This window comes from Colias croceus, chromosome 5 (genome assembly GCF_905220415.1).
Source record: "Colias croceus chromosome 5, ilColCroc2.1".
In the NCBI taxonomy this organism is placed as follows: Eukaryota; Metazoa; Arthropoda; class Insecta; order Lepidoptera; family Pieridae; genus Colias; species Colias croceus.
The window spans coordinates 189829-217782 of NC_059541.1; the positions used below are offsets into that span (position 1 = coordinate 189829).

General features: G+C 39.4%; 2 protein-coding genes across 2 annotated transcripts in view; one reads left to right on the top strand and one right to left on the bottom strand.

Moving 5' to 3' along the window:
• The window catches only part of LOC123692104 (tyrosine-protein phosphatase 10D), a 40883-nt gene extending 25695 nt beyond the window's left edge, over nt 1–15188 (bottom strand). The window contains exons 1-11 of the mRNA XM_045636748.1: nt 14886–15188; nt 13447–13702; nt 12630–12736; nt 12108–12291; nt 4331–4434; nt 3976–4247; nt 3219–3445; nt 2708–2811; nt 1945–2055; nt 741–959; nt 325–448 (exon numbers count right to left, since the gene is read on the bottom strand). Coding sequence (XP_045492704.1) covers nt 325–448; nt 741–959; nt 1945–2055; nt 2708–2811; nt 3219–3445; nt 3976–4247; nt 4331–4434; nt 12108–12291; nt 12630–12736; nt 13447–13702; nt 14886–15044 — 1867 coding nt within the window. The 5' untranslated portion in view covers nt 15045–15188. The remainder of the gene's footprint in view (nt 1–324; nt 449–740; nt 960–1944; nt 2056–2707; nt 2812–3218; nt 3446–3975; nt 4248–4330; nt 4435–12107; nt 12292–12629; nt 12737–13446; nt 13703–14885) is intronic.
• A 2786-nt stretch (nt 15189–17974) lies between these two features.
• LOC123691806 (caseinolytic peptidase B protein homolog) lies at nt 17975–27753 on the top strand. Its single transcript, XM_045636370.1, has 6 exons — nt 17975–18252; nt 19976–20027; nt 21607–22522; nt 23086–23263; nt 24199–24466; nt 26901–27753. Exons 1-6 carry the CDS (start codon nt 18042–18044, stop codon nt 27100–27102), a joined length of 1827 nt encoding a protein of 608 aa, XP_045492326.1. The 5' UTR covers nt 17975–18041; the 3' UTR covers nt 27103–27753.
• Nucleotides 27754–27954: the final 201 nt, after the last annotated feature.

Sequence of the window (27954 nt, forward strand, 5' to 3'; positions counted from 1 at the left end):
AGAGCGAAACCTCCTGACACAAGCATTTATTTGCTTACTAGGAGTGTTCCAATCACAAATTAGTTAAGGACCTATTGTAAAAGGAAGAAATAAATAATTTTGAATTTTGAATTTTTTTGAATTTTACTGTCTACGAATAGCATTTTTCTTGACTACCGCGGTTACAAAAGGTATATGATAATGGTCCTTCCAGCTAGATACGATTTTAAAATATACGCAAGTATGAAATTAACTTTTAAAATTTTAATCATAAACAACGTTAGAAATGTTTTAGCAACTAAAAAAAAAAAATCTCATAATCAAATTAGGATTTTCGCAACTTACGGACTGGCTTGTAGACGGTGTGTCTCTCACTGCGCAGCCCGTGGCTGATGGCAGCTAACTGAATCTCATACAGTGCGCCCGGGTACAAATTCTCCAATAATGCTGTCGTCTCCGTCGTTTCTAGCTGTTATTTTAATAAATTTTATTCAAATTTAAATAAGTTTCAGAAACCAATTTTATTTAAGGGAAATTTTGAAAAAAAATCCTTGTAGTTTTATAATTAATAGATGATCGATTCATCGAATTGCACCGATCAAATTACCGTGAATCAAATATCTGTATGCATTCATTTAAAATTAAAAGAAAACCACAGTATCAACATTAAACGCCATAAACACGATTATACTTATTATTATTACGTTTATTCCCAATTTCAAGTAATTTTAAGCATTAACTGCGAGCAAGTAAGCACTGACCGTAGTGTACGGGGCCTGTTCCTCGGTCGCGTGGCGGTCTGTGGGCGCGCGCCGGTAGCGCAGCTCGTAGCGGTCCTGGCGCGAGTTGACGTCGGAGCCCCACTGCAGGCGCAGCTCGGTGTGCGCGGGCACAGCACTGCGCAGCGCGGGCGCCAGCGGACGGGTCGCCGCGCTCACCGAGCTGTCGTTCGACTCCACGCCTTTCGACACCGCGCGCACCTGCACACGCACACGCATGTGTTTAGCCATGTTTTAGACCGCATTAAGAGTCATACGTCTCATGTTTATGAGAACTTTAATAAAGCTTTCTGAAATAAATACTATTTGTATAATAATATGAGAAAAATTAAAAAAAAAAATGCAATATGAGAATTTCACTAAATTATTGCATATTAGTGCTGATTTACACAGGGTCAGTAACTGACTACAAATTCGAGGCAAATCAGTGCTGACCCGAAAAAAACCCTGTGTAAACAGATTTGAAGTCAGTACAGAGGCTTGAACTCAGCGCTGAGTTGAATATTCGGACACGAATATTTTAGAGTCAGTTGGCGCCCCCCGCTACCCGCGCACCCCCAAGTCAGCCAAATAAACCCCGTGTAAACAGACAAGTCAGTGCGTGGTTAGTCATTGCCACTGCGTTGTAGAGTGACCACGTTTATTTCGCTGGCGATAAAAATGACCCGTAAGCGAAGACGAAACCTTAAAATTGGTGCAATTATATGGCAAAAACAAGTGCCTTTGGGATATTTAATCTCTAAATCCATTTTCTTACCCATTGTCGTTTATTTTTAGTTATATCTATCTCATTTTCTACAATTTCTATTAACTCATTTAACAGCAAAATTGATAAATTTTTCAACAAATAATTAAATCGTCGTTTCAGTTGTTTTCGTGAATTCATTTTTCCCACTGACTTCACAAACGTGTGGTCACCGTGAGAAACGCACCACTACTACTTACTTCATGTAAACAGTTAATGACTAGTCTACTGACCCTGTGAAAATCAGCACTTAGTCTAAACAAAGAAAACACACAAATTAACTTAATTTTAAGTTTTAAAGCGTTCAAGAGCCGATAAAATATAAATTTAAAAAAATATGTTAAAAAAAAATTAAAATAAAAAAAACTGGTGGAACATTCAAAAATCATCAGAGAAACGAATACTACAGTTTATAAAACGTAAAGAAGTATATGCACGCACAGTGATGGTGTAGTTGCGGCCGGGCAGCAGCGCCTCGAGCGTGACGTTGGTGGCGGCCGTGCTCAGCGTGTTGCTGTCGTCGCGCGACGGACCCGCCTCGTGGTACGACACCTAACACACACAACCGTTAAAATACATCATTTACAATTTCTCATTGATTTAATGAAAAGTTTTGGAGTTCGGTATAAATCAATTTTTATGTTCTTTTAAGTATGCAGTATTATTTATTTATAAATTTAATACACCACACCAAGTAAAACATTTACAATCATACAAAATGGATTAACACGGTAGGTACATAAGGCGGTCTTATCGCTTACTAGCGATCTCTTCCAGACTGCCCAAGGATAAAGAAGAAAAGAAAATGCAACGCGGGTGGCTGTGAAAACTGAAGATAGAATACATAACATACATAAATGAATAATAGGAAAGGATAAAATACATAATATTAAGTAGAAGGATATGCTAAGTTGGAGAGGTGCTTATATAAAAGAGTTTTAAAAGATTTTATAGAGGTAGCTCGTCTAACACCCACAGGCAGAGAATTCCACAGTCTGATAGCGGTTCCACAGTCTGACAGTAGTATTTTGATTACATGATTAAAAAAGAATAAAATACAGTACACTTGTAATTAAACACACTCAAAAATACTGAAAGACAAAAATTTACCACGTTAGATAAGCAGTTTTATCGTTTATAAATTTTTTGATAGAACATGAATGAAACATAAATAATTAAATAATTGAGTTGAAACGCTAGTCACCTTGTACTCGTCCTGCGTGCTGCCGTCGGCGGGCGCCCACCACAGCAGCACGGCGCTGTCGCCCGCCGCGTGCCGCCAGCCCAGACCCACCACCGGCAGCGGCTCTGTGACACACACATACGTATATCATTTATGGTTCAATATCTACAATACTTGTACATTTGCACTTTTCACAAATGTCATGATTTCATATGAGCAGATAAGGTGAAGATTGAACTAGTGAGAAATATAATTTATTGAAACATTTTAAGTTCGGAAAAAAATCAAGTCTAGTTAATAATTCTTTGAGACCTTTATTTGGTCCTTCGAGACGGAATTTATGACGTAAAGATAAAATATTTATTACAAATTTAAGGAATGAAACAGGAATTTTGTAAAAACGAGTCCTTAACCGATTAAGATTTTACAAATTTTAGCCAAGTAACATATAGGAAAAATATGCTACAAATTAATTTGTAAGCCGAAATACAGAACACAAGACGCATGCAAACAACAAGCGGGCAGAACTCACTGAGCGTGACCTCGGCGGCGGCGGGCCAGGAGGTGACCTTGCCGGACATGGTCTTGACGGTGACGGTGTAGTGCGTGCCCGGCTCCAGCCCGTCGAAGGCGCACAGCGGCGGCTCGTCCCGCGCGCGCACGGCGGGGGGCAGGCGCCGCGCCCCGCCCCCACCGGCCCCGCCCCCACCCCCACCGCCCCCGCCGGCCGACACAGAGATCTGGTACTTCTGGAACTCGCTGCAACACACACATCAATGTTCTTGTCACAATTGGCAAGATTTGCGAGTGGAGACATGAAAAATACTGTACCAGGACGAGCTTTGGGTGTATCAATTTATTCAATCATACAATAATTGCCAAATAAAATATTAGTTAAGTATTTATATTTTATATACATTTGTACCTAAAGTTTAAAATATAGTAATTCTTTCAGCAAATCTTAACTGTCCAAAGCAAAACTCTGCCAGAGTCGATAGAGTCGATAAAGAGAATGATACAGTCAACTTTGAACCTTACTGCCTCGGAATAAGGTAATAATTTCAATTTATGTTTTATGCAAAACTCAGATTAATGAAGACCTTTTTATAAATTCGATTTATAAGATTAAAATCAAGTATGAATCCCCAACAATGTATTGAAAGTGTCAAAATTGATAGACAGACCGATATATTATGTAAAGTGTTATTTGGTGTAGGAAAGTGTAGGGTGGTGTAGTAGTATATGTATAGTGTGTACTGTGGCGTAGTGTTGTGCAGTATGGGGCATACCTGCGCTCGGCGGGCGGCAGCCAGGAGACGGTGAAGGCGGTCTCGGAGGTGCGGCGCGGGTCGGCGGTGACGTTGCGCGGGCGCAGCGGCACCGTGCGGTACTGCGCCGTGGTGGGCAGCGACAGCTGCGCGTCCGACACCGTCTGCACCGAGATGTTGTAGGCGCGCCCCGGCACCAGCCCCTTGAAGGCGGCCTGCGCCGGGCCCGGCGGCTCGCCCTCCTTCTCCACGTACAGCTCCGAGTCGCGCGCGTCCCGCGGCTCGATCGACACCTGCACACGCACACGCACGCAGTTAGCACCCGCACACCCACACACCCACACGACACACGACACACGCACACACCGCGCCATACCTTATAGTGCGTGTAGGCGCCGGGCGGGTACGGCGGCTGCCACAGCACCAGCAGCGTCGTCTCGTTGCGGAACCATACTATGAACTTGCCCGGCGTGTTCGGTTCTGCCAAAACATAATACTTTATTATTGTACCGGTATTTTGTATTAAATTACACTTAATAATAATTTTATATTTCGAGTACACTAGCTATAAATAAATAAACATAACATATTGAAGTTATTACAAAAACAGGCAAACAGAAAAAATTTTCTGGAAAATTCAGACCGAAGCTACAAAATATATTAACATTTATGTCATTTAAAATAGTATCAGATTGACCTTTAAAAATCAAGTTTGTGGTTATTGTTGAATCGACTATAAAACGTAAAACCTATTGTCTCTTGGAATATTATTTTAGAACACGACACATACAAATAAGCATAATTGAATAAACTGTGCTAGCCATCTCAAAATATTGACGGATACAATAACGCACTGTTAGTAAACTGAAACATATTGTTTACATGGTGGTATTGACTTAGCTGGCGCCGACAGGGAACGTTCTCGAGTGCACTAGAGGCTAGAGGCTGTGAAAGGAAAGGTCGCCTTTGGTATCGGGCCGCAACTCGCCATTCGTAACTAGACTCGTAAATGTTCTCAATGAACGGTTGCGTCATCGATATCAATTACTACTGAGACACATTCTTTAGTGCCAACTTTATTATTAGCGATCCAACAATTGATTTGAAATGACATATAGTTTGGAATACCACAACGTTACAAACTAATTGGCCATACATTTGCTTCATATTTCACGTCTATATAGCTTTCTAAATGAATCATTGAAGTCGACAAAAGAAAATGTAAAACTGAATTGAAAGCTTAATAAATTGTGTACAATGAGCGCTACATCGTGTAACGTAAATAATGGCAAAATGATAAATGTCCATATTCTTTGCAGATATTGCGCGAGTGATTGCCTCACACCGCTCGCTCGGAGATTAGTTGCTACTCTAGTAATTATTAAGTCAATACAATTTATCGATTCTTGACTATTACATGGAATTAAGCAATAGTTAGTCTAATTAAAATATTTATTGAGATTACTAAGAGATCATTTTAAGAATACTGGTATCCTTACTGTACCATCACAGTATATATTTAATAATATTTTGCATGTACACAAAAGCTCCGACTTACACACAAGAGTAGGAGATAGACACGATTATGGCACAAGGAACAGGAATAGAATTGAAATGCCATTTTTCCGATTAGCTAAAGTTAAAAATTCATTTATGGGTCAAGGTATACGCTTTTACAATATAATTCCTCACAATATTAAAGAGTTTAGTAGTTCTAAATTTAAAACTTATATAAAAAATGTATTAGTTCAGAGAGCGTACTACAATATTCAGGAATATATGGACGATAAAAACCCATGGAGGGTTGTCGCGTAAAAACCACAAGACAGTTCATTGGCATATTATGATATATTATGTAGTTAGATATAAGTTTCATATATTGTAATATTTACATGATTTTAAAAGAGCAACTATGGAGTTTCTTGCCGATTCTTCTCCATAGATCACTGCTTTCCGAATCGGCGGTAAATGTTAAAATAATTATGTAATGACGATTCGAAAGTGCTACTAAATAGTAGTCTGCTATTTTAGCAGACAACGCTCCTCATCCCTTACTGAACTAAATAGGGGACAGTCGACTAAAACCACAACTATAACAGTTGAAGCTCAACAATCATGTTTATCTGATGAAATTACTACAAATGAATCTGTCTCGCAATACCCTGCTCCGCCACCATGGCAACGTGTGCCTTTACCTCGTAGCAATAAGAAGAGAAAAATGAGTGAATCTCCTCCACAGACGGCTACAACTGTAACTAAGAACCGGTTTGGTAACCTACCACTCGATCCAAAAGAGGACATTACTGTTACAAAAATCCTTAAGCCTAGCAAACCGCCTCCTATAGTTTTGAGTGGCATAGAAGATATTAACGAATTAACTAAACTCATTGAAACAGTTAGCCATAAAGAAGAATATAAACTGAAATTAATAAGCAAAAATATTCTTCACGTGCTTATTAAGACTTCAGACGACTACAAGAAAATTATTAAGCTTCTCAGAGATAATGGCCTCATAGGACACACTTTTACTCCTAAAGACGCAAAATGTTATCGTTTTGTCATTAAGAATTTGCATCATCTCACTCCGCTTGAAGCTATTGCTAAAGCTGTTGAAGGAACCAATAATAAAGTAAGAGGTGAAATTATCAATGCGCGATATGGCCCAGACAAGAAACCAACAACGACGTTTTTCGTCAATATTGAACCAAGTGTTAACAACCCTCTGGTAAAAAAGATTGAATATATTGCCCAGCAAAAAGTAAAAATTGAAGACCATCGTAAATCAAAATTTATTGTCCAGTGTCAACGTTGTCAACAATATGGTCATTCAAAAAATAACTGTATGAGACCATTTAGATGTGTAAAATGTGGTGAAGGCCATAAAACCTCCGAATGCAAAAAGAAAGATAGATCAACTCCAGCTAAGTGCGCCTTATGCTCCTGTGATCACCCTGCTAATTACAAAGGCTGTGAAATATATAAAGAAATTTTAGCCCGTAGGAACAAAATCCCTACGCTTAGCTCCAAAATCTCCTCTCAAGCAAAAACAAGAGAAAGGACAAATCTCGCTAGTATACCCACCGCCCAGAACCACGTTGACTCTGATAAGTTTAGTAATAACCGGAATAACACATACGCTGATGTCGTCAAAGGTACACCGCCCCCTCTTCAACAACCTCAAACCGTACAACAATCTAATTCCATATTAGAAGATTTAATTGCCAAACAAAGTGAGAAAATGGATCTCTTAATTCAACAAATAGGTTCTCTTGTAGGACTTATAACCACACTCATTTCAAAACTTTCAAAATGACCTGCTTACGTATTGCCACGTGGAATATCAATGGACTTGCTCCTAATGCTAATGAACTTGAGACTATCATGAGAACTAACAAGCTCGACGTCTGTCTTATATCAGAATCCCACACTACGTCAAGATCGCGTATTTGCATTCGGGGATACTGTGTTTATTTCACTTCGCACCCAGACGGTGGAGCTCATGCTGGGACTGCAATAGTAATTAGAGATAACATAAAGCATTGTCTTCTCGGTCCGTGTGAAACCACCTACCTACAAGCTACAACCATACAGATAAATGATAAAACTGGACCACTTATCCTCTCAGCGATATACTGTCCACCCCGTCATATCATTAAAGAGAATTTGTTTACTGAATTCTTCAAAGGATTAGGAGCACGTTTCATAGCTGGCGGTGACTGGAACGCAAAGCACTCATACTGGGGATCGAGACTGGTAACTCCCAGAGGCAGGGAATTAAAAAATAGTGTTGAAGCCAACCATTTACTTACTATGTCTACAGGAGAACCTACATATTGGCCCACAGACACAAATAAAACACCCGATCTTCTAGACTTCTTCATAACAAAAGGTATATGTCAACAGAATACCTATACCGAGTCAAGCCTAGATGGATCTTCCGATCACACACCAGTGGTGTTGACTGTGGGTTCAACTGCCTTAATCCGAGACACCCAGAGCTCGTATTTAACTAATGGAAAAACAGACTGGAACTGCTTCCGTAAACACCTTGAAGACAATGTTAATCTTAAGCTCCCGCTTAAAACTGCTGAAGACGTGGAGTATGCATCACTTTATATAACCAACCTGATTCAAGTGGCAGCGTGGATAAGCACTCCTACTCTGAAAGAGTCACATACGGATATTTTGATTCCATTCGAATTACGCGATAAAATAAGAGAAAAGCGTCGCCTTCGACGAGTTTGGCAGCTTTCTCGTAACAGCGAGGATAAAAAGCGCTTCAATAAAGCAATTAAAGATCTTAAAAATCTTCTTAGTGTAACTACAAACGATTCCGTCAAACAAAGATTAGAAAACATGTCTCCTAGTGCTCTTGGAATACATTCCCTTTGGAAGGCCACCAAAATATTACCACAACCCCAACAGTGTTCTCCACCAATTCGGAACGGGAACACGTGGGCTCGTACAGAAGCAGAAAAGGCAGAGACATTTGCCCGTTATCTTGCTGAAGTGTTCAAGCCGAATGAAGCGGAAACCCCTGAAGACCCTGAAATAGATAGTTTTCTAAATCAAGATCTGCAACTTTCTTTACCAATAAGACCTACTTCTCCACGGGAATTATTGAAAGAGATAGCCGAATTAGACCCAAAAAAGGCTCCTGGGTTCGACCTGATTACTCCAAAGGTTATCAAAGAGCTTCCTAGAAAGTGCATCGTGTTTTTAACTTCCCTTTTTAATGCAATCTTCAGAACATCTTATGTACCTACCATCTGGAAAATATCTGAAGTAGTTATGATACACAAATCAGGAAAGCCAGTCAACGACGCCTCATCTCACCGTCCTATTAGCCTAACTCCGATTCTGAGTAAATTGTGGGAAAGGATTACTCTTACCCGGCTACGTTCATTCATCGATTCTGACCAAGTCATTCCTGATCACCAGTTTGGCTTTCGTACGCGACACTCTACTATAGAACAAGTACACAGAGTCTACCACACTGTGAGACACTGTCTGGAGAAAAAAGAATACTGTTCGGCTGTTTTTCTAGACATCCAACAAGCATTTGATCGTGTATGGCATAAAGGATTACTGTACAAGATTAAAAAACATCTTCCACATTCTTTCTATACCTTACTGGCCTCATACCTTAGAGAGAGAATGTTTCGCGTGAAACAAGGAGACGCAAGATCTGCTTTACACAGCTGCCATGCCGGAGTACCCCAAGGCTCGGTTCTTGGTCCTACTTTATATAATATATTTACCTGCGATCTTCCTCAGCTACCAAATGTTACAATAGCGACGTATGCTGATGATGCAGCGTTTCTGGCGTGCAACACCAATCCAGTGGAGGCAAGTAATTTGCTGCAAGTTCAACTTGACCACACTAAGGAGTGGTTAAACAAGTGGCGTATAAAAGCTAGCGTCCCAAAATCTCACCACATTACGTTCACTTTACGACGTGAAAACTGCCCAGCACCCAAATTAGGTAACAACACCCTACCACAATCAACCTGTGTCAAATACCTGGGTTTCTATCTGGACAGAAGGATGACATGGGAAGAACATATTAAAAATAAGCGAAATGAAGTGAATTTCAGATTCAGAAACTTACTTTGGCTTCTTGGGAGGCAATCAAGTCTATCCCTGAGCAATAAACTAAGAGTCTACTGCTCTGTAATTAAACCGATTTGGACTTATGGAATCCAGTTGTGGTCATCAGCCAGCAAATCAAATATAAACTGCCTACAAAGAACACAGAATAACATTCTCAGAGTGATATCTGCTGCTCCATGGTACGCCCGCAATACAGAAATCCATGAATATCTGGAAATGCCTACAATTACAGAAGAAGCAAATCGCTTTACAACTAAATACAAAGATCGTTTGACATCCCATCCAAACCCACTATCACACATACTCCTACAGCCTAAAGCTATACAAAGACTGAAGAGAGCTGACGTGCTCCCTAATTAAGACGAACTAAGGCACTGGCCTTAGCTTCGCCCAATCGTCCACACATTTCAACCGACCTGCTTATAGTTTTTCTGACTGATTGCAGATGTGACATCAAAAAAAAAAAAAAAAAAAAAAAAATAGTAGTCTAATTGAATAAATGAATGTTTGAGTTTGAGTTTGAGTTTGCATGTAAACAAGCATTAAAGTAAGACAATTAGCCAGGGAATTTGAAAAATAATAGATTTGTGTGAAATTTCATGCAAATAAAAAAAGAACACAGGTGTATCTACAGAGAAATGTAACACAAATAGCTATGAAGTGTTCGCGCCATGCCATGCTTACTCACTGCTTGGTTCCCGGGGCTGCAGAAACATTACATCACTGGTTAGTATAGCCGTCGATCAAAATAAACATATTTTAGAACATGCATATATTTGGATTAGCGATGTTAGTCATAGCGCTGCATTCGATAAACATATCCGCAGCATTGTAGATAGGAACATTAACAACAAAGATTCTCTCATTAAAATTACATTGAATCGGGATAAAATAATCGTTTATGAATTGTCCAAATGATAAATCACACGTATGACACGTGCGTGTCGGCGCTGGAGCAAGTCTCCGTGAAATGTCACGTCCCACCTATAGGCCTACCGATAAACCTGAATCTGCAAATTGCGAAAACGTGAATAGTAAACAAAACCTTTCAAATGCCGAATGTCTTTAGCATAAGCTAAAGTTCTGTCACCTAGCCTACTGCTAACGACTGAAACAACCGATTATGTCACAGTTACGGCGATTATCTCAACATGTAGCAGCATCCTATAGCAGTATGGTGTGTGACAATGACCGTGATGCGATTAGCCACGGCGGCTGGTCATTAGGCTCGCCCAGCTCACAATGGACTCCGCGACCTTCGCCCGAGATCATGGACCATAGACATTAGACACACGAGGAAGCCTGACACTATAAGTATTTCCGGTATTTAGCTCACAGGGTACAATGCTGGCAATTTTAGAAAATATGGATATTAGGTAATTCATTAAACCTTTATCACAGCATACCTCTATATTTTGATTTTACTTTCTCATTAACTGGGTTTAACTTTAACCGTTCCAGTAATAAAGTTAAATAGCGAATAGCTGTAATGTGCCGTAACATTCTTTCGAAGGTTGCTTATTAAGATGTAGTTATTAAACTATCGGCCTCGAACAAACTTAAAAATAATGTTCGGTGTCCTTGCCGATCTGTTAGAAAAACGTTACTACTCCTGTAGCAGTATCGAAATTAGGAAACGCTTGATAGATATGATTTATAGATGATTCGCTTCGAATAACATTTCCTGTTGGCATAATTATACGGTTTGGAAAAAATCCACGCGTCGTTTATGTAATCGTCGACATTAATCGCTAAATACCGGTTTAATTAGAAGATGCCATGCCATTAGCCGTGGTAATGTGCCGTCACTCAAGCTCTGCGCTCTAACGTGCTTATAGCTGACCTATGACGTCATCATACAATCATGTCGTCTATTTTTGCAACACGAGACACAAATTAAATTCACAAATACGTTCGCCACGATCAATTAGCGGAGTGTCTTAATGTGATTAGAACATTTCATTCATTTGCTGATTGTTTTGCAAATCAATCTCGGAATTGCGACAAACTATTTCGTAATGAATCTATTTATTTCTTTATACTAATTGCAAAGAGGTTTATTCGTTCGGAGATTTGGCACTTTTATATGATTGCAAAAGATTTGTATGTATTGTTTCCTCGTCACGAAGTTAAGTCGCATATAAAAAATAAAGCATATCAATTACTTTTTGTCACGCTCCGTTGGAGTAGTTAATGTCAATCATGTAGATTTTTTCTTTGTAACCGGAGAAGTAGCTCACCATAATTTATTCTACGTAAATACTTAATATTTTGGCCAAAATTTAGGGAAATTATTATCTACAGACAATCAAGAAGCGAATCCGATGCTACTAAATGATAATTACTTTATAAAATACTCCAGAAATCTGCATGAAGGAAGACACTAAGAACGAAATGTGAATAGACACAATTTTTAACGAACTAGTTCCACCTGCCACCATAGATTACATAGCTCCCATCCATAGCAAGTGTACCTTCCACTTAGACCTAGACAAAAAGAAACACAGAATACAAGAGTTGCGAGTAGGTATGATACGTACTGGTGGTGAAGTTGAAGGAGGCGTAGGCGGCGCTCTCCTTGTCGTGCAGCAGCGTGAAGGCGTGCAGCTGGTAGGTGGCGCCGGGCGACAGGTCGCGCAGCACGTGCGTCCAGTTGCCGCCGCCCTCCACCGTGATGTTCAGCGCGCCCTCCGAGCCCTCCGCGCGCTCCGTCAGCGGGATCACCTGCACGCGCATTACTTAAACCTGATGTTCCATTTGTCATTAAAGCTAATGTTTTATGACAAATTTCATCAAGCAAAGTTTGGACATCATTACTTTCCTAAATAATTAAAATGCATTAGAATAGCACGACAGAAAGATAGCGTAGTGACATATCATTAACTGGTTTTTGAAAATTCAATCTTATACTATTCTAAAGCCATACCATATTGATTCTGTCGAAACCAGCACATTAGAGAGGTCCTGGGTTCGATCTCCAGCCGACACTAATCAAAGCCTCGGTGTGACAAATTCGCTATCTAATTATGATACCGGGATCTATAAGGAGAACGTAAACAAACCTTGAAGCGGAAGCCGGTGTAGTCCCCGTGCGCGGGCGGCGACCAGGCGATGGCGGCCTGCTTGTTGCGGCCCAGAGTCACGGTCAAGTTCGTGGGCGGCTCCGGCGCTGCCGCAACGCAATTATTTCAACGCTATTGTTTATCATTAATGGCCACTCTACACTCTACACATGTAGGATTCCCACTATTATATTGTTATGTCATTGTTATTTGCATTTTTAATGTCTGTATCATACACGAGAAACACCTTGTATGCTTATGTATCTGATCTTCACCAACGAGATAGACAAAGCTTAGTAATTTTCGTATGATTTATTACATAACATGGAGGAATAAAATTAATTGTTAATGTACTTAAATGTTCATTGGAACCTTGCTAACCTAGAGGAAGTCAGGGTAAACTTAGTTCATCACAAAATTTACACCTAAAGTGTAGTAAATCTCGTACCTGAATACGTAACATGTACAGAAATATAGTCAATAAGTATTTGTCTATTAAATAATATTTAATTTAACTAATATGGAGTAAAGTTAGCAATTGCAAGTAGTATAATTATGAAAACAACAATGTTCCAAATTAACTGCTTCATGCAGCATTAGTCACGGTCAGGTTAAATGATGTCATTTCTCACAACTTCAAAACTTAACTTTCATATTATAATCAAATTTCAAATAAGGATAAATGATAAACATGTGTAAATGAATTAAATAATATTAAGGATAATTTATTTATAAAAATCTGACGACAGGAAAAACCAATCAATATCATGATTCTAAAAGCTTGCTTTTTCTATGTGTTTACTAAAAAGGTACATACCAGTTATAATTGTTTGATTCCAAGTCAATAGGTCAGCAAAGGTAGCATTGGAGTAGTAAAGCATAAAGTGGTACTTAGTGCCCGGCAAGCCCTGGAAGTTGATGGTGGAGGCTCTGGCGGGGACGGTGAAGTTAGGCGCGGGCGAGCCGTGCGGCGGCCGGTAGTCCAGCCTGTAGTGCGCCTCCTCGCCGTCCGGCCCGCCCCACCCTGGGATCTCTATCACCAGGTCTGCTGCTGAACTGGTTCGCAGTGTACCCTACAGTAGATATTAATTCTAAGTGCATATCTATACTAATTTATAAAGCTGAAGAGTTTGTTTGAACTCGCTAATATCATAAACTACTGGTCCGATTTGAAAAATTCTGTGTTAGATAGACCATTCATCGAGGAAGGCTATAGGCTATTTATCATCACGCTAAGACCAACAGGAGCGGAGTCACGCGGGTGAAACTGAAAGCGCAAGCTAAAGGGAAGCTAGTACAAAATAAATTCAGTTCATACTTTTTTACCTTTACGGAAAATGGAACAGGAACTCAACATTGACAAATGCTTTCATTATATTTACGGTAATCAGAAAATATAGTGATCTTTAATGGCAACATATTTTTTTAAATAGGTCAAGTGATTATTGAGTTAAATTGTTACCAACAAATAATGAACATTAGAATAGACAATCCTTACTAATATGTAAGACCTGAAGAAGATTTTGTTCAAACTCTCTCAGTACTGATGAGTTAAAAAATATTTTTCTGATGACAAATAATGCCTATTTATTGACAAAGTCTGTAAACTATAGAACATCATCCTATTGAAATTAAAAATATTCCTTTTGAAAGCATACTAAGTTGCATCGGCAAATAGATAATAATTATGCATACTTTTTATACTGGGTAAATATTATGTATAGAGTGAAATATTCTTGTATATAAAATTTCATACGTCATTGAAATCAAAACAAACTTAATATTATGAATAAGTGTCCTTCATTCTACGCAGAAGTTAAAGGCAGGCATTTGAAAACAACAATAACAGATTTCAACTCATTTGGTTATGTATGTACATTGAACAGTACACAATGAATTTAATGGATCATTCAAGTATAAAATTATATCAGCTATTGTCTGTAACCACTTCCTCACATACAAAAAAGGTTTATGCAGTCATTGATTATTGAAAACAGCACTGATATAATGTATGTTTGCAATTATAAGTATTTCATCAATTACAATAATTTGGAACGTCGATTATAATAACTGAGAGACAAACATTAACAGCAAGTTTACATTTATTAAACTAGTAACTTGACCTCAACATTATGGTATTTGAGAATATGCTGCAAGAACTGAGGCTTGAGGAATGAAGTGAAGGGACACAGGATAGTTGTGTGAGACTTATTGTGATACATGATCAGAATACTTGATCTCTGGGTGACAACTTACAGCCAAAACAGCGAGCATAAGCGCTAGGGCCGCAGTAGCGCGTACGCACCCAGCCTTAGCTTGCACAATCGACCTCTTCCACATCATTGAAGGCGACTCTCCGATTTCACATGACACTTTCTCTTTCAAACAAACACCGATCTCAGAAGATGGAATCATGATTGTGAATAAAATCTTCGTTATATCGTCACATTATCGCTTTACACCGTTGGTCCATTAAATATATTTGAGAAAAACATAAGAAACAATTAAAAAACACATCTGTTGTCATGTAAAAACTACACTGACGTTTTCCATTATTTATTTTAATTATTTATTCCACAGACTTATAAAGAAAATAGACTGACCACCTATTATAAAAAAAAAATTAAATCGTTGTATAATTTAGAAAATACTTGAAGAGATTCAATGAAAATATTTTTGTTTATAAAATATAAGGTTTATATCCCTTTTTCTTTAATATTTTCTAACAAGAAAAACCATTTTACCGCTATTAAAGTAGTTAAGTTTGGATTTATGGAATTATTAACAGTGGGCTTGTCTATTAATTTTACACCTATGATGACAAATGACACCTGTTGCTTGTCAGCTGTCAAAGTGACTTTGACATTTAACGGATCCCCGGACCCCGTTCCTTATAACGGTACACTACCAGTTAGATTCACATAAATATATTATGTGAAATAAATTTTAAATTGGGTAAATCCAGTTAAATAAAGTCTATTTCTATCACTTTTCTGTTTCGTACTATTGCAAAATTCTAACAGTCGAAAAGCATTAACATAATATTTTAGACCAGTGCAAACTTAGCACCCCATCTATGGAATTTTGGGTCGAAAATGACCTTGATCGTTAGGTCCCCGTTAGGTCCTTTAAGGTCCCATAATTTTTTCGTTAGGTCCCCTTTAGTTTTTTTTTAATAATTTTTTAAATTTTAGGTATAAAAAAAATGCAACTTTAGCACCCCATCCACAGAATTTTGGGTCAAAAATGACCTTAATCGATAGGTCTCCGTTAGGTCCTATAAGGTCCCACAATTTTTTCGTTAGGTCCCCTTTAGTTTTTTTTTTAATAATTTTTTTTTTTAATTTTAGGTATAAAAAAGTTACACTTTAGCACCCCATCCATAGCAAAATTGGCAAATTTTATCAAAATCGTATTCTTTACCGTTAGGTCCGTATAGGCTCATCATTGAAATTGTTGAATTATTTATTTTATTAAAATTATAAAACCTGCGCATGCGCCTTAGAGCATTAAGGCATGCGCACATCATACATAAACAGCGCGAAATTTAAAATCGTATCGTTTCATTTATTAAATAAATCTAATGTTCTGAGAGTGCTTATTTATTAAAAACCTACTTTTCAACCTAGACTTAAAATAACTATTAGTGTATTAGTGTCAATCTATGGTGTATATATATTTTTTGTAGCGGCCACAGGGCCACACTATCTGGAATGTCATCGCGGCGTTTCTGCGTAGGGTCAATCATCATAATTATGGTAACTTAGGTTATAGTTGGAAATAAAGTTTTGATACTTTAATTTATTATTACGAGCTTTGTTTTTTTGAGAGATTAACAACCTCTTTATCTATATAATATTATATATATGTAATCTGGTACAGTTATCTGATACAGATAAAAAAAAAACAGCTAGTGAAAGTAAGAAAAAACATAATAAAATACAATTAAATTTTGTTTAATCAATATAATCATATTAAATCTAAAAGCCGCGTTCAGCCGCGAATAAAGAATAAGAATCACTATCATTATCTCTGACATCATTTACTCTTCCATGTCTGCAGTTATTCCATCTTGTTTTTTTTTGTACTGCTCTTCAACATGAATAACATGGTTCGGTCAAAGAATAAATCTCGTCGAGATACTGATTTTGTGTCTTTAAACATTTTGAACGGACCAGATCGTTCAATTTTATATTGTTGCTTGAATAGTTTTTAACTTGATTACTGGTATCATCCATGCAAAATAATAATATTAAACAAATCATACCTACTTATAATAATGTGCAATGCAATCAAGATGAAAAGCATCAAAATATCAAGTCACACTTAACAATGCATTGAGATATTTCTCGTAAACACTCTTGTTTTTCCTTGAAAACTACATCTCTTTCAAATTGTTTCATTTTAAATTTATTAATCATAGTTTAAAGTTTTCGTCATGTTTTCAACTCAGTTTTCAAAAATATATTTTTTTTTAATTTTTTTTTAGAAATCACTAAAGCTAGATCGCACCTAAGCTAAAATCGCAGAAAAAAAAAATCACTTTGACAAGCTTTGACACATCAACAACTCAGGTTTTAATGACAGTTAACTGTCAAGTGTTGCCAAATAAATTTTCGAAATAAAAAGCCATATTCATTTTTCGGACGTGACTACTGTTTATGTATGATGTGCGCATGCGTTAATGCTCTAAGGCGCATGTGCAGGTATACGGACCTAACGGTAAAGAATACGATTTTGATAAAATTTGCCAATTTTGCTATGGATGGGGTGCTAAAGTGTAACTTTTTTTTACCTAAAATTAAAAAAAAAATTATTAAAAAAAAACTAAAGGGGACCTAACGAAAAAATTGTGGGACCTTATAGGACCTAACGGAGACCTATCGATTAAGGTCATTTTTGACCCAAAATTCTTTGGATGGGGTGCTAAAGTTGCATTTTTTTATACCTAAAATTTAAAAAATTATTAAAAAAAAAACTAAAGGGGACCTAACGAAAAAATTGTGGGACCTTAAAGGACCTAACGGGGACCTAACGATCAAGGTCATTTTCGACCCAAAATTCCATAGATGGGGTGCTAAGTTTGCACTGGTATATTTTAGTCTTTGTTGACAACTGAAATTGACAGATGACAAACACCTGTGGGCTGTGAGGTATTTTTAATTTTTCCATTCCATCAAATTTCCACTTCTTGATCCTTCCAGTCTTTCCGGCTTCCACTGTGGCTTCCACTAACATTTCAATTTTCAGGACTCAGTATTAACTGATGTTAATTAAATAAAAATGTCGCAATAAAAATAAAGCCATAAAAAGTGAAACACTAAATGCCATATAATAAAGCCATTATGTTCCGTTTAAGTTCGACAAAACTGAACATTGATCATTAGATTTGGTATAAATACGAGCAGTGTTATGGCATCAGTGAGATCTTCAGCAGCACGAGTACTGCGGGCTGCGCCCGGCACGTCCCGGCTGGTCGCAGTGCCACTGCGACGTGTTGTCGCTCTGAGCAATCCGTCCCAACAAACACAGGATAATTCCAATAAAAGGGAGAGAGGGAGCTATGCATTCGGTGCTGCATCATTGGGTCTAGCATTGCTTGCCGCCAATCACATCTATAATGGTAATTCATTATTTTCATATATTCTTATTCATTAGTTATTTTCTTTTGAAATATAAGTACTATGACTAATAAAATAATAATCTTAAATGTGTAAGTAGGTTGTTTATAAAACTAGAATACACATTTTTATGATAGAATCTTATCTAAAGATTATTTTAAACAATATTTAATTTTTATTGTTTCTGTTCATTTAAAGTGAGTCAATTTCCAGTTTGTTATGGTGCATTTACGGGTTGGCTTTAGAAATTTGCGGCACGAAATTCGGCGTGATTTTTATTTTTTCCGATCGATAATAATGGCCTGAAACATACATTAGCGGCTTTTCGTGCGGAAACGTATAATTACACAGAAATCTTAATTTTAATCTTTGAGGTTATGTTCAAAATTGTTTGAAAAACGTTGACAAAACTTCAAGAATATTGTGTTTGAAAGAGATAACAAATGTCAAAATGTACATTCAAAACCATAGTTCCTTCATAGTTCATTCAAAAGCATGTTGCTGAGGGACAACAATTCATAAGGATTATTGGCGAGTAGTACTTAGGTATATGATTGGGGCAACATTGGTATGTTCATAAAAAAGTTAATCACTCAGACCCAGACAACCCATTTGTTGCCCCTGATGGAAAATATTTGATTTGATTGTAAAAAGATTTTTTAAAAAGATAACTCAAACCACCCAAAATTCGATGATATTATAAAAGAATTTAATATGTGGAGACGCTGGGTGGAAAAAAATAAAATGGATCCATTCATTACCCTTGTAAATTGTATCAAACATGTACATATTAGATGTACAAATAATTAGAATAAATAATTATTAAAAAAAAAATTATTGTTTGATATTGCACACAAATTCTTAGTAACGGAACCGAATCTGTCAACCCCGAATCCACGTGGTACTTGTCTGTCATACACTAGAGAGTATTAAAAAAGTCGGAGGCGCGGAGGAGCGTGGCGCCCGCGTGTGCTGAGGAGCAGGCAGAGTCAAGCGAGCCGGAGTGGCTGAGGCTGGTCGCCAAAGGCGACCAAAAAGCCGAAGCTACGAAGGCGAGTGAAGACTCCTGCCTGCAACGAGGTACACGGGGGCAAGCGCCACGTTCTGCAGCGCCGCAGCAGTCAAGAATGCCCATAATCTTCGATATACTTCTAACTACATTTATAAATATAATATCGAAAAAAATAGAAGGGGTGGTTTCCGCACCCCCCCACTTTATAGGGGGTCTCCCCTTACCTCCCCCCTCCCTTTCCCACCCCTCCCCCCCTTAATTCGTGCCGCAAATTTCTAAAGAAATACCGCATTTACATTTGTGTTTGTACAGAAACGAACCTATGTTCGTTTTTTTTTTCTTGCTCTAGCTCTATGAGCTAGCAAGAACATAGCATAGAATATTTTCGAATGCACTAAGAACAACAAAATTTTCGCTCATTTCATGTAAATGCACTGTTACAGTCAGGTTTATCAAACATCCGAGTGAATTATAAGCGTGTTAAAAGGCCTAGTCTCACAATGGTGTATACTTATAAGAAGTATAAAGTATAAAGAAAAAAATGTTTCTATACATAGAACAAAAACAAAGAATGAATATTAAAAGATTTGAAATTTCAGTCATATGAATAAATCATAATGTAGAAACAATAATTGCAAATGCTGAAAATGTCCCTTCTATCATTATAGTGATAACAAAATGAGATTTCATAAAATTTGTTGTTTTATTTTCAGAAAAGAAATTTTTCAAAGCTGCACAAGTTGGAAATGTCGCTGAACTGCACAAGTAAGTTAAAACCTGTTTCTTCAATTATTTTTATTTTTTTTTAAACTCTTTTCGGCTATGTGAACGACTCATATAAAGTCGTAACAAAAAATATTATTTTTTCAAATAATATTAAAATTGTTTGTGTTCATTTGAAAGATTTCGACATGAAGTAGTAAGTAGTGAACTCATTTTGTTTATGTTTTCGCACTAAAAAACACCTTCCTCGAAATAGCAAAAAAAAATTTTTTTTTCATGTTGTTTCTTATAGATAAACGTTTGTAGTGCATTTTTTTTTCGTTTGTAGTTGAGCAGGAAAAATATTAAAAATACCATCATTTAAGTTTTTTTTTTTTTTAATATTTAAGCGGGCAAGCGAGCAGGCGGGTCACCTGATGGAAAGTGAAGCCCGCCGCCCATTAGCATTCGCGTTGTCAGGGGCAACGCGAATGTGTTGCCGGCCTTTAAGATGTTTATATGCCCTTTTTTTGAAGATTTCCTTGTCGAAGACGCTTGGAAACACCTCAGATGGTAGTTCTTTCCACAACGATGTTGTTCTTGACAAAAAATGCCGGGTGAATCGCACTGTACTAGATCGCCATGCATCCAGATGATGAGGATGGTACTTAAGTTTGAGACGGGATGTGCGGTTGTGGAAATCGGCAGCTGGAATCAGGTCGAAGAGTTCCTCGGAACATTCCCCATTATAGATTTTATAGAAAACACAGAGAGGCGAGAATTCTCTCCGCAGCGACAAAGGATCAAGCGATTTGGCAATCTCGGTGTCGTCAATGATGCGGATTGCTCGACGCTGAACGCGGTCTAGTGGTAGGAGTTGGTATTGGGGTGCTCCGGCCCAGAGGTGCGAGCAGTACTCCATATGGGGCCGGACTTGGTAATTTTATTTTCTAACACAAAACTAATTCTGAAGAGACTATGATGACTACAAATGTTAGAAAAGACTGATAAATGGTCCTAGAGGCTAGAGGTTTGTAGTGGAAAAATATTCGTTTGTAGTTAGCTAGAAAATGGTTGATGCGATTTATTAATCGTTATAATGCGTTTACAAATCATTCTATTGAATGAAATCGTTAATACTTTTCCACTACAAACCTCTAGGACTATTTATAAATCATTTTTAACGTTTGTAGTAATCTTAAACTCGAAACTCGAAAAGCGATTTCTTCTATTAAGCATTCAATCGTTTTCTGGATAACTACAAACGAATATTTTTTCCTCTAAGACAATTTATCAGACATTTTTAACGTTTTTAGTAATCATATTCTCTTCGGAAATAGTTTTGCGTAGAAAATATAATTGCTTTAAATGAAAATATTTTTTTCTGCTCAACTACAAACGAAAAAAAAATTTCACTCCAATCAACTACAAAGTTTTGTCTATAAGAACAACTACAATTTTTTTTGCTATTTCGAGGGAGGACTTTTTTGGAGTCTATAAGTTTTATGGCATAAATATAAACAAAACGAGTTTTACTACTTACTACATCATATCTAAATCTTTCAAATGAATACAAAAATGTGAACAATAATGTCTGCATATTTGTGAATCTGCAAACGTAAATTTTTATGAAAAATTACAGACAAATAACAGCTGCAAAAGATAATGGCATGGATTCTGGTGGCGACAGTACAGAAGGGCCGGCAGACCGCCGGCACTCCTTGGGCTGGACGGCGCTAATGGCGGCCGCCGCCAATGACCATCCAGCGGCAGTTAAAGAACTACTCCAACTTGGTGCAAGGCCTGACTTGAGGGAAAAATATGCAGGAGCTTCAGCCGCAGCAGCCGCGAGTGGCTTGCATCCATTGGAAATTCTTCAAAAGCGAGAGGATGAATTTTGTGGATCCATGAACGCGCGAGCGTCTTTCCTCGGCTGGACGGCACTACATTACGCCGCTTTGGCTGATTCTACTGGGTCCGCTAAAGCGTTACTCGAAGCGGGCGCCGACCCTACGGTGCGCGACCATGCAGGAAGACGGGCACTGCACTACGCGAGAGATCCGTCACCTACCCGTGACGTCATAGTGGAACATGCTCGGCGCTGGGAGGAGGCCGCAGCCGCCGCCGCTGCAGAAGAACGCCGTAGATTTCCTCTCGAACAACGACTCAAACAGTTCATAGTCGGCCAGCAAGCCGCCATCGAAACGGTCGCCGCGGCAGTCAGGCGAAAAGAGAACGGTTGGGCGGACGAGGATCACCCGCTCGTGTTTCTGTTTCTGGGAAGTTCGGGCATAGGTAAAACGGAGTTAGCGAAACAGCTAGCGAGGTACATGCACCGCGACGACCCGGCGGCGTTCATCCGGCTGGACATGTCGGAGTACCAGGAGAAGCACGAGGTGGCCAAGCTGATCGGCGCGCCGCCCGGCTACGTGGGGCACGAGGAGGGCGGCCAGCTGACAAGGGCCCTGGCGCGAAGAGCTGATGCCGTTGTTCTATTTGATGAGGTGGATAAAGCTCATCCTGATGTCCTCACTGTGCTGCTGCAACTTTTCGATGAAGTAAGTATTTTAATGATATTCTATCTTATTCTATGTAGTATTTAATTCCAATAGTGTAATTTATAAAAATTACTATGGTGGAATCTGCATTCAATCATTTTCTGGCTAACTACAAACGAATATTTTTCCACTACAAACCTCTAAGACCATTTATCAGTCATTTTAACATTTGTAGTAATCGTAAAATCTTGACATCGGAAGTTATTAAGAAAAAATGTTTTTGAAAATATATTTTTCAATTAAAACTCATAAAATTGCAGAAAAAATTGAAGAAAATAAAATTGCTCAGAGTGTAAATATTATTTTTTAATGTTTTTCCTGCTCAACTACAAACGAAAAAAAAAAATTCACTATAATCAACTATAAGCATTAATCTATGTATAAGAAACAACCGGAAGAAAATATTTTTGCAATTTCTTACTTACCACTACTTATCGAAATCTTTAAAATTAACACAAAATATGCGATCTTTTTAAAAGTCGGGTGCCAAGTTCACATTTTTTTTCCAAGTAAGTTTCTGAATATTAGTAACTACTATAGTTACAGTAACAGTCGTTGAACAGGGTCGGTTAACGGACGGCAAGGGCAAGCTGATCGAGTGCAAGAACGCGATCTTCGTGATGACGTCGAACCTGGCGGCGGACGAGATCGCGCAGTACGGGCTGCAGCTGCGCCGCGAGCAGGACGCGCTGCACCGCCAGCGGGCCCGCGCGCGCGCCGCCGCCGGCGAGCCCACCACGCGTATGTATACACTTGCTTATAGGTTTAGTCATTGGGATATTGCTTTTTGTCTGTTAGGATTTATCGATAATATAAAAAGTGCGATTTTTTAATCTTAACAGCTTTATGTTGTCACTAGATTTCCGCCCGCGGCTTCGCCCGCGTTTGCAAAGGAAAACCCGCATAGTTCCCGTTCCCGTGGGATTTCCGGGATAAAAACTATCCTATGTGTTAATCCAAATTACCCTCTATATGTGTGCTAAATTTCATTGTAATCGGTTCAGTAGTTTTTACGTGAAAGAGTAACAAACATCCATACATCCATACATCCATACATCCATACTTACAAACTTTCGCCTTTATAATAGATTTTAAATATTTATTTTTAGTTGTATTGTTATTATCCTTAATGAGTTGTAACAATTTGGCAAGCTTCAATAAATAAGTTCACTTGAGTTTTTTTAATATTGTATTTAAAATTGACACAATTGTGACCTGTCCAAAGCATTTGACTGAGTAGAACATTCTTCTCCTTAAGTAAACACTAAACAACGTTACCACGACTCAAAAAGATTTGTCCATAACTTTATTGCTTATCCTACCTTCAGAATAGGATACAAATCGTTCTTGTTAATGTTGAGAGATCTCGCGGTGCATCGATTAAGATTGGTGTTCCTCAGGGATCCGTTTTAGGTCCCTTTTAGTTTTCAGTATAATGATTTAGCATATGATTTGCAAAAAAAAGTCCAGTTATTTACCGAGTTATTTATTAAAAAAGGTCATCAACAGTTGTTACATAAGCATCTTTTTATAAATTATTATACACAACAATTAAAGATGAACTCAACATTCACAGAAACTCGAATAAATTAGGCGATATTGAAGTTGAAACAGGTGAATGTATTATAAAGTTCGAATTTAAGTTGTTCGAGTTTAAAAATGTTTAATTTGTTCAGCAATACGCGAAGACGAGCTGCCGGAGCAGTCGCTAGAGGTGTCGCGGCAGTTCAAGGACAGCGTGGTGCGGCCGATCCTGAAGCGGCACTTCGGGCGCGACGAGTTCCTCGGGCGCATCAACGAGATCGTGTACTTCCTGCCGTTCTCGCGCCAGGAACTGCTCACGCTGGTGCAGCTCGAGCTGGCGCGCTGGGCCGACAAGGCGCGCGAGCGGCACAGCGTGGAGCTGCGCTGGGAGGGCGGCGTGCTCGGCGCGCTGGCCGACGGGTGAGTGCCGCGCTGTACATAGTTATACATATAGTACGATTGGAGATGTAAAATAAAGAAATTAGGATTATATATTTTAACGCTTCCACTGGTACAGTCGGCACGGCGAACATTGATTTTTATGACAGTTCGTGTTAGTGATGGGTCGTGTCGATACTTTACTATTTTATAGGCAAAGGCGTGGCTTACATTCAGCCACGTCGGTAAACATGTTTTTACGAATATTATAAACTGCATTTGCAACTTTGGACGTGAACAACTGGAGGGTTGCAATTAAATTGAGTGTCATAATATAACACACTTGAAAGTCACGTGTGTCACGTGTGAGCGTCACGTGTGTCACATGTGTTAAGTGTGTGTCGCGTGTGAGTCACGTGTGTCACGTTCTGGAGTCACGTGTGTCACGTGCGAGTGTCACGTGTGTCGCGTGTGAGTGTCACGTGTCCCGTGTGAGAGTCACGTGTGAGTGTCATGTGTGTGTGTCACGTGAGTCATGTGTGAGACTCACGTGACGTGTGTGTCACATGAGTCACGTGTCAGTGTCACGTGTGAGACTCACGTGTCGCGTGTGAGTGTGATGTGTGTGTCACGTATGTTTATCACGTATGTAACGTGTGAAAGTCACGTGTGTCACGTGTTATAGTCACGTGTGTCACGTGTGGGAGTCACGTGTGTGTGTCACGTGTGATTGTCACGAATGTGTCACAGGTGATTATCACGTGTGTGTGTCACGTATGAGAGTCATGTGTGTCACGTGTGAGAGTCACGTGTGTCACATGTGAGAGTCACGGTAGTGTTACGTATGAGTCACGTGTGAGAGTCGTGTGAGTCACGTGTGTCACGTGTGTCACGTGTGAGTCACGTGTTGCGTGTGAGTGTGATGTGTGAATGTCACGTGTGAAAGTCGTGAGTGTCACGTGTATCACGTGTGACCGTCACGTGTGAGAGTCACTTGTGTTACGTGTGAGATTCACGTGTGTCACGTGTGAGTGTCACGTGTGTCACGTGTTAAGAGTCACGTGTGAGTGTCACGAGTGTGTGTGTCACGTATGAGAGTCACGTGTCTTGAGTGAGTCACGTGTGAGTGTCACGTGTGAGCGTCACGTGTGTCACGTGAGTGTCACGTGTTAAGATTCACGTGAGTGTCACGTGTGAGAGTCACGTGAGTGTCACGTGTGAGTGTGATGTGTGAATGTCACGTGTGAAAGTCCTGAGTGTCACGTGTGAATGTCACGTGTGAGTCCCGTGTGAGAGTCACGTGTGAGTGTCATGTGTGTGTGTCACGTGAGTCATGTGTGAGACTCACGTGACGTGTGTGTCACATGAGTCACGTGTCAGTGTCACGTGTGAGACTCACGTGTCGCGTGTGAGTGTGATGTGTGTGTCACGTATGTTTATCACGTATGTAACGTGTGAAAGTCACGTGTGTCACGTGTTATAGTCACGTGTGTCACGTGTGGGAGTCACGTGTGAGTCACGTGTGTGTGTCACGTGTGATTGTCACGAATGTGTCACGGGTGATTGTCACGTGTGTGTGTCACGTATGAGAGTCACGTGTCTCGTGTGTGAGTCACGTGTGAGTGTCTCGTGTGAGTCACATGTGATTGTCATGTGTGAGCGTCACGTGTGTCACGTGAGTGTCACGTGTTAAGATTCACGTGAGTGTCACGTGTGAGAGTCACGTGAGTGTCACGTGTGAATGTCACGTGTGAGTCACGTGTGAGTGTCACGTGTGAATGTCACGTGTGTGTCACGTGTATGTGTCACGTGTGACTGTCACGTGTGAGTCACTTGTGTTACGTGTGAGATTCACGTGTGACGTGTGTGTCACGAGTGTCACGTGTGAGTTTCACGTGTGTCACGTGTGTGTGTCACGTCTGAGAGTCACGTGTGTCTTGTGTGAGAGTCACGTGTGTCACGTGTGAGTCTCGTATGAGAGTCACGTGTGTCACGTGTGTGAGTTACTTGTGAGTGTCACGTGTGACAGTCACGTGTGTCACGTGTTAGAGTCACGTGTGTGAGTTACTTGTGAGTGTCACGTGTGACAGTCACGTGTGTCACATGTGATTGTCACGTGTGTGTCACGTGTGAGTGTCACGTGTGAGAGTCACGTGTGTTACGTGTGAGATTCACGTGTTACGTGTGAGTGTCAAGTGTGTGTATTACGTGTGAGTGTCACGTATGAGATTCACGTGTGTCACTTGTGATTGTCACGTGTGTGTGTCACGTGTGAGTGTCACGTGTTAGTCACGTGTGAGTGTCACGTGTGAGAGTCACGTATGGGTTTCTTTGTCAGATGTAACTTGTTTAAATATTAGAAAAAAGGTTTCTTATTTAGATATATTTTTATAATAAGTGTGTCAACCAAAAAAAACACAAAATGTAATATTTTTTTTATTAATACAATGATGATGAACAATAAATTGATCTGCAGGTACGACGTGCACTACGGCGCGCGCTCCATCAAGCACGAGGTGGAGCGGCGCGTGGTGAACCTGATCGCGCTGGCGGCCGAGCGCGGCGTGCTGGGCCGCGGGGCCTCCGTGCTGCTGCACGAGGCGGCGGGTCGGGTGACGCTCGCCGTGCGCGCGCCGCAGGCTAGCGACTACACGCCGCTCGACCTGGGCGCGCTGTAGCATGCGCGTAGCGAGTGGAGAGAGCGCTTTATAGGGCCTGTAGAGCGCTCTGTAGGGATTGTAGGGATGGTAGCTTGCTCTAGTGAATGGAAAGCGCTCTATAGGGTATGTAGAGCGCTCTGTAGGGTTACGTAGCGTGCTCTAGGGAATGGAGAGTGCTCTATATGGATGGTAGCGCGCTCTATAGAATGTAGAGCGCTCTGTAGGGATAGTAACGCGTTCTAGCGAATGTGCTCTACATTTCGTGTGCGTTCTGAAAGGATGATAGAGTGCTTTAGAGATTGTAGAGCGCTCTGTAGGGACTAGCTGCGCGCTCAAGTCAATGTGGAGCGCTCTGTAAAGATGCGTGCTCTAGCAACTGTTGTACGCTCTACGTTATAGAAATCACATCCCCGCCTGAGATTCGCACATTGTACAAATTAGATACATAGCTAAATTGTGTTCAGAGCTGTGATTATTTTAATTTATAAGCAATGCTTCGATCGTGCAAGCTTGTGCGCTATATTCATAGAATAATAGAAGATTTATAAAAGTAGTTATAACAAGCTTTGAAATTGTTTGTAAATATTAGACATGGGCAATTATTGAAACCAAATGTGATCCAAATAATGATTAAATATTCTAAAAATAAATATGTAGTAAAATTTCTAATATCGTGTTTTATTTTCTTCCTTTATTTATCTTGTGTTTTATACCTGCAGCTGTGTTTACTTAAATTGGAGGAAATACAATATTTGAAACTAAATTATTTTAATGTTATGTTCAATGATTTGATAAAGTATCATTTACATGTTAAAGAGAAGGAAAGCGGATAGCATAATTTATAAAAACTGGCCGTCCTCTTCTGTATGT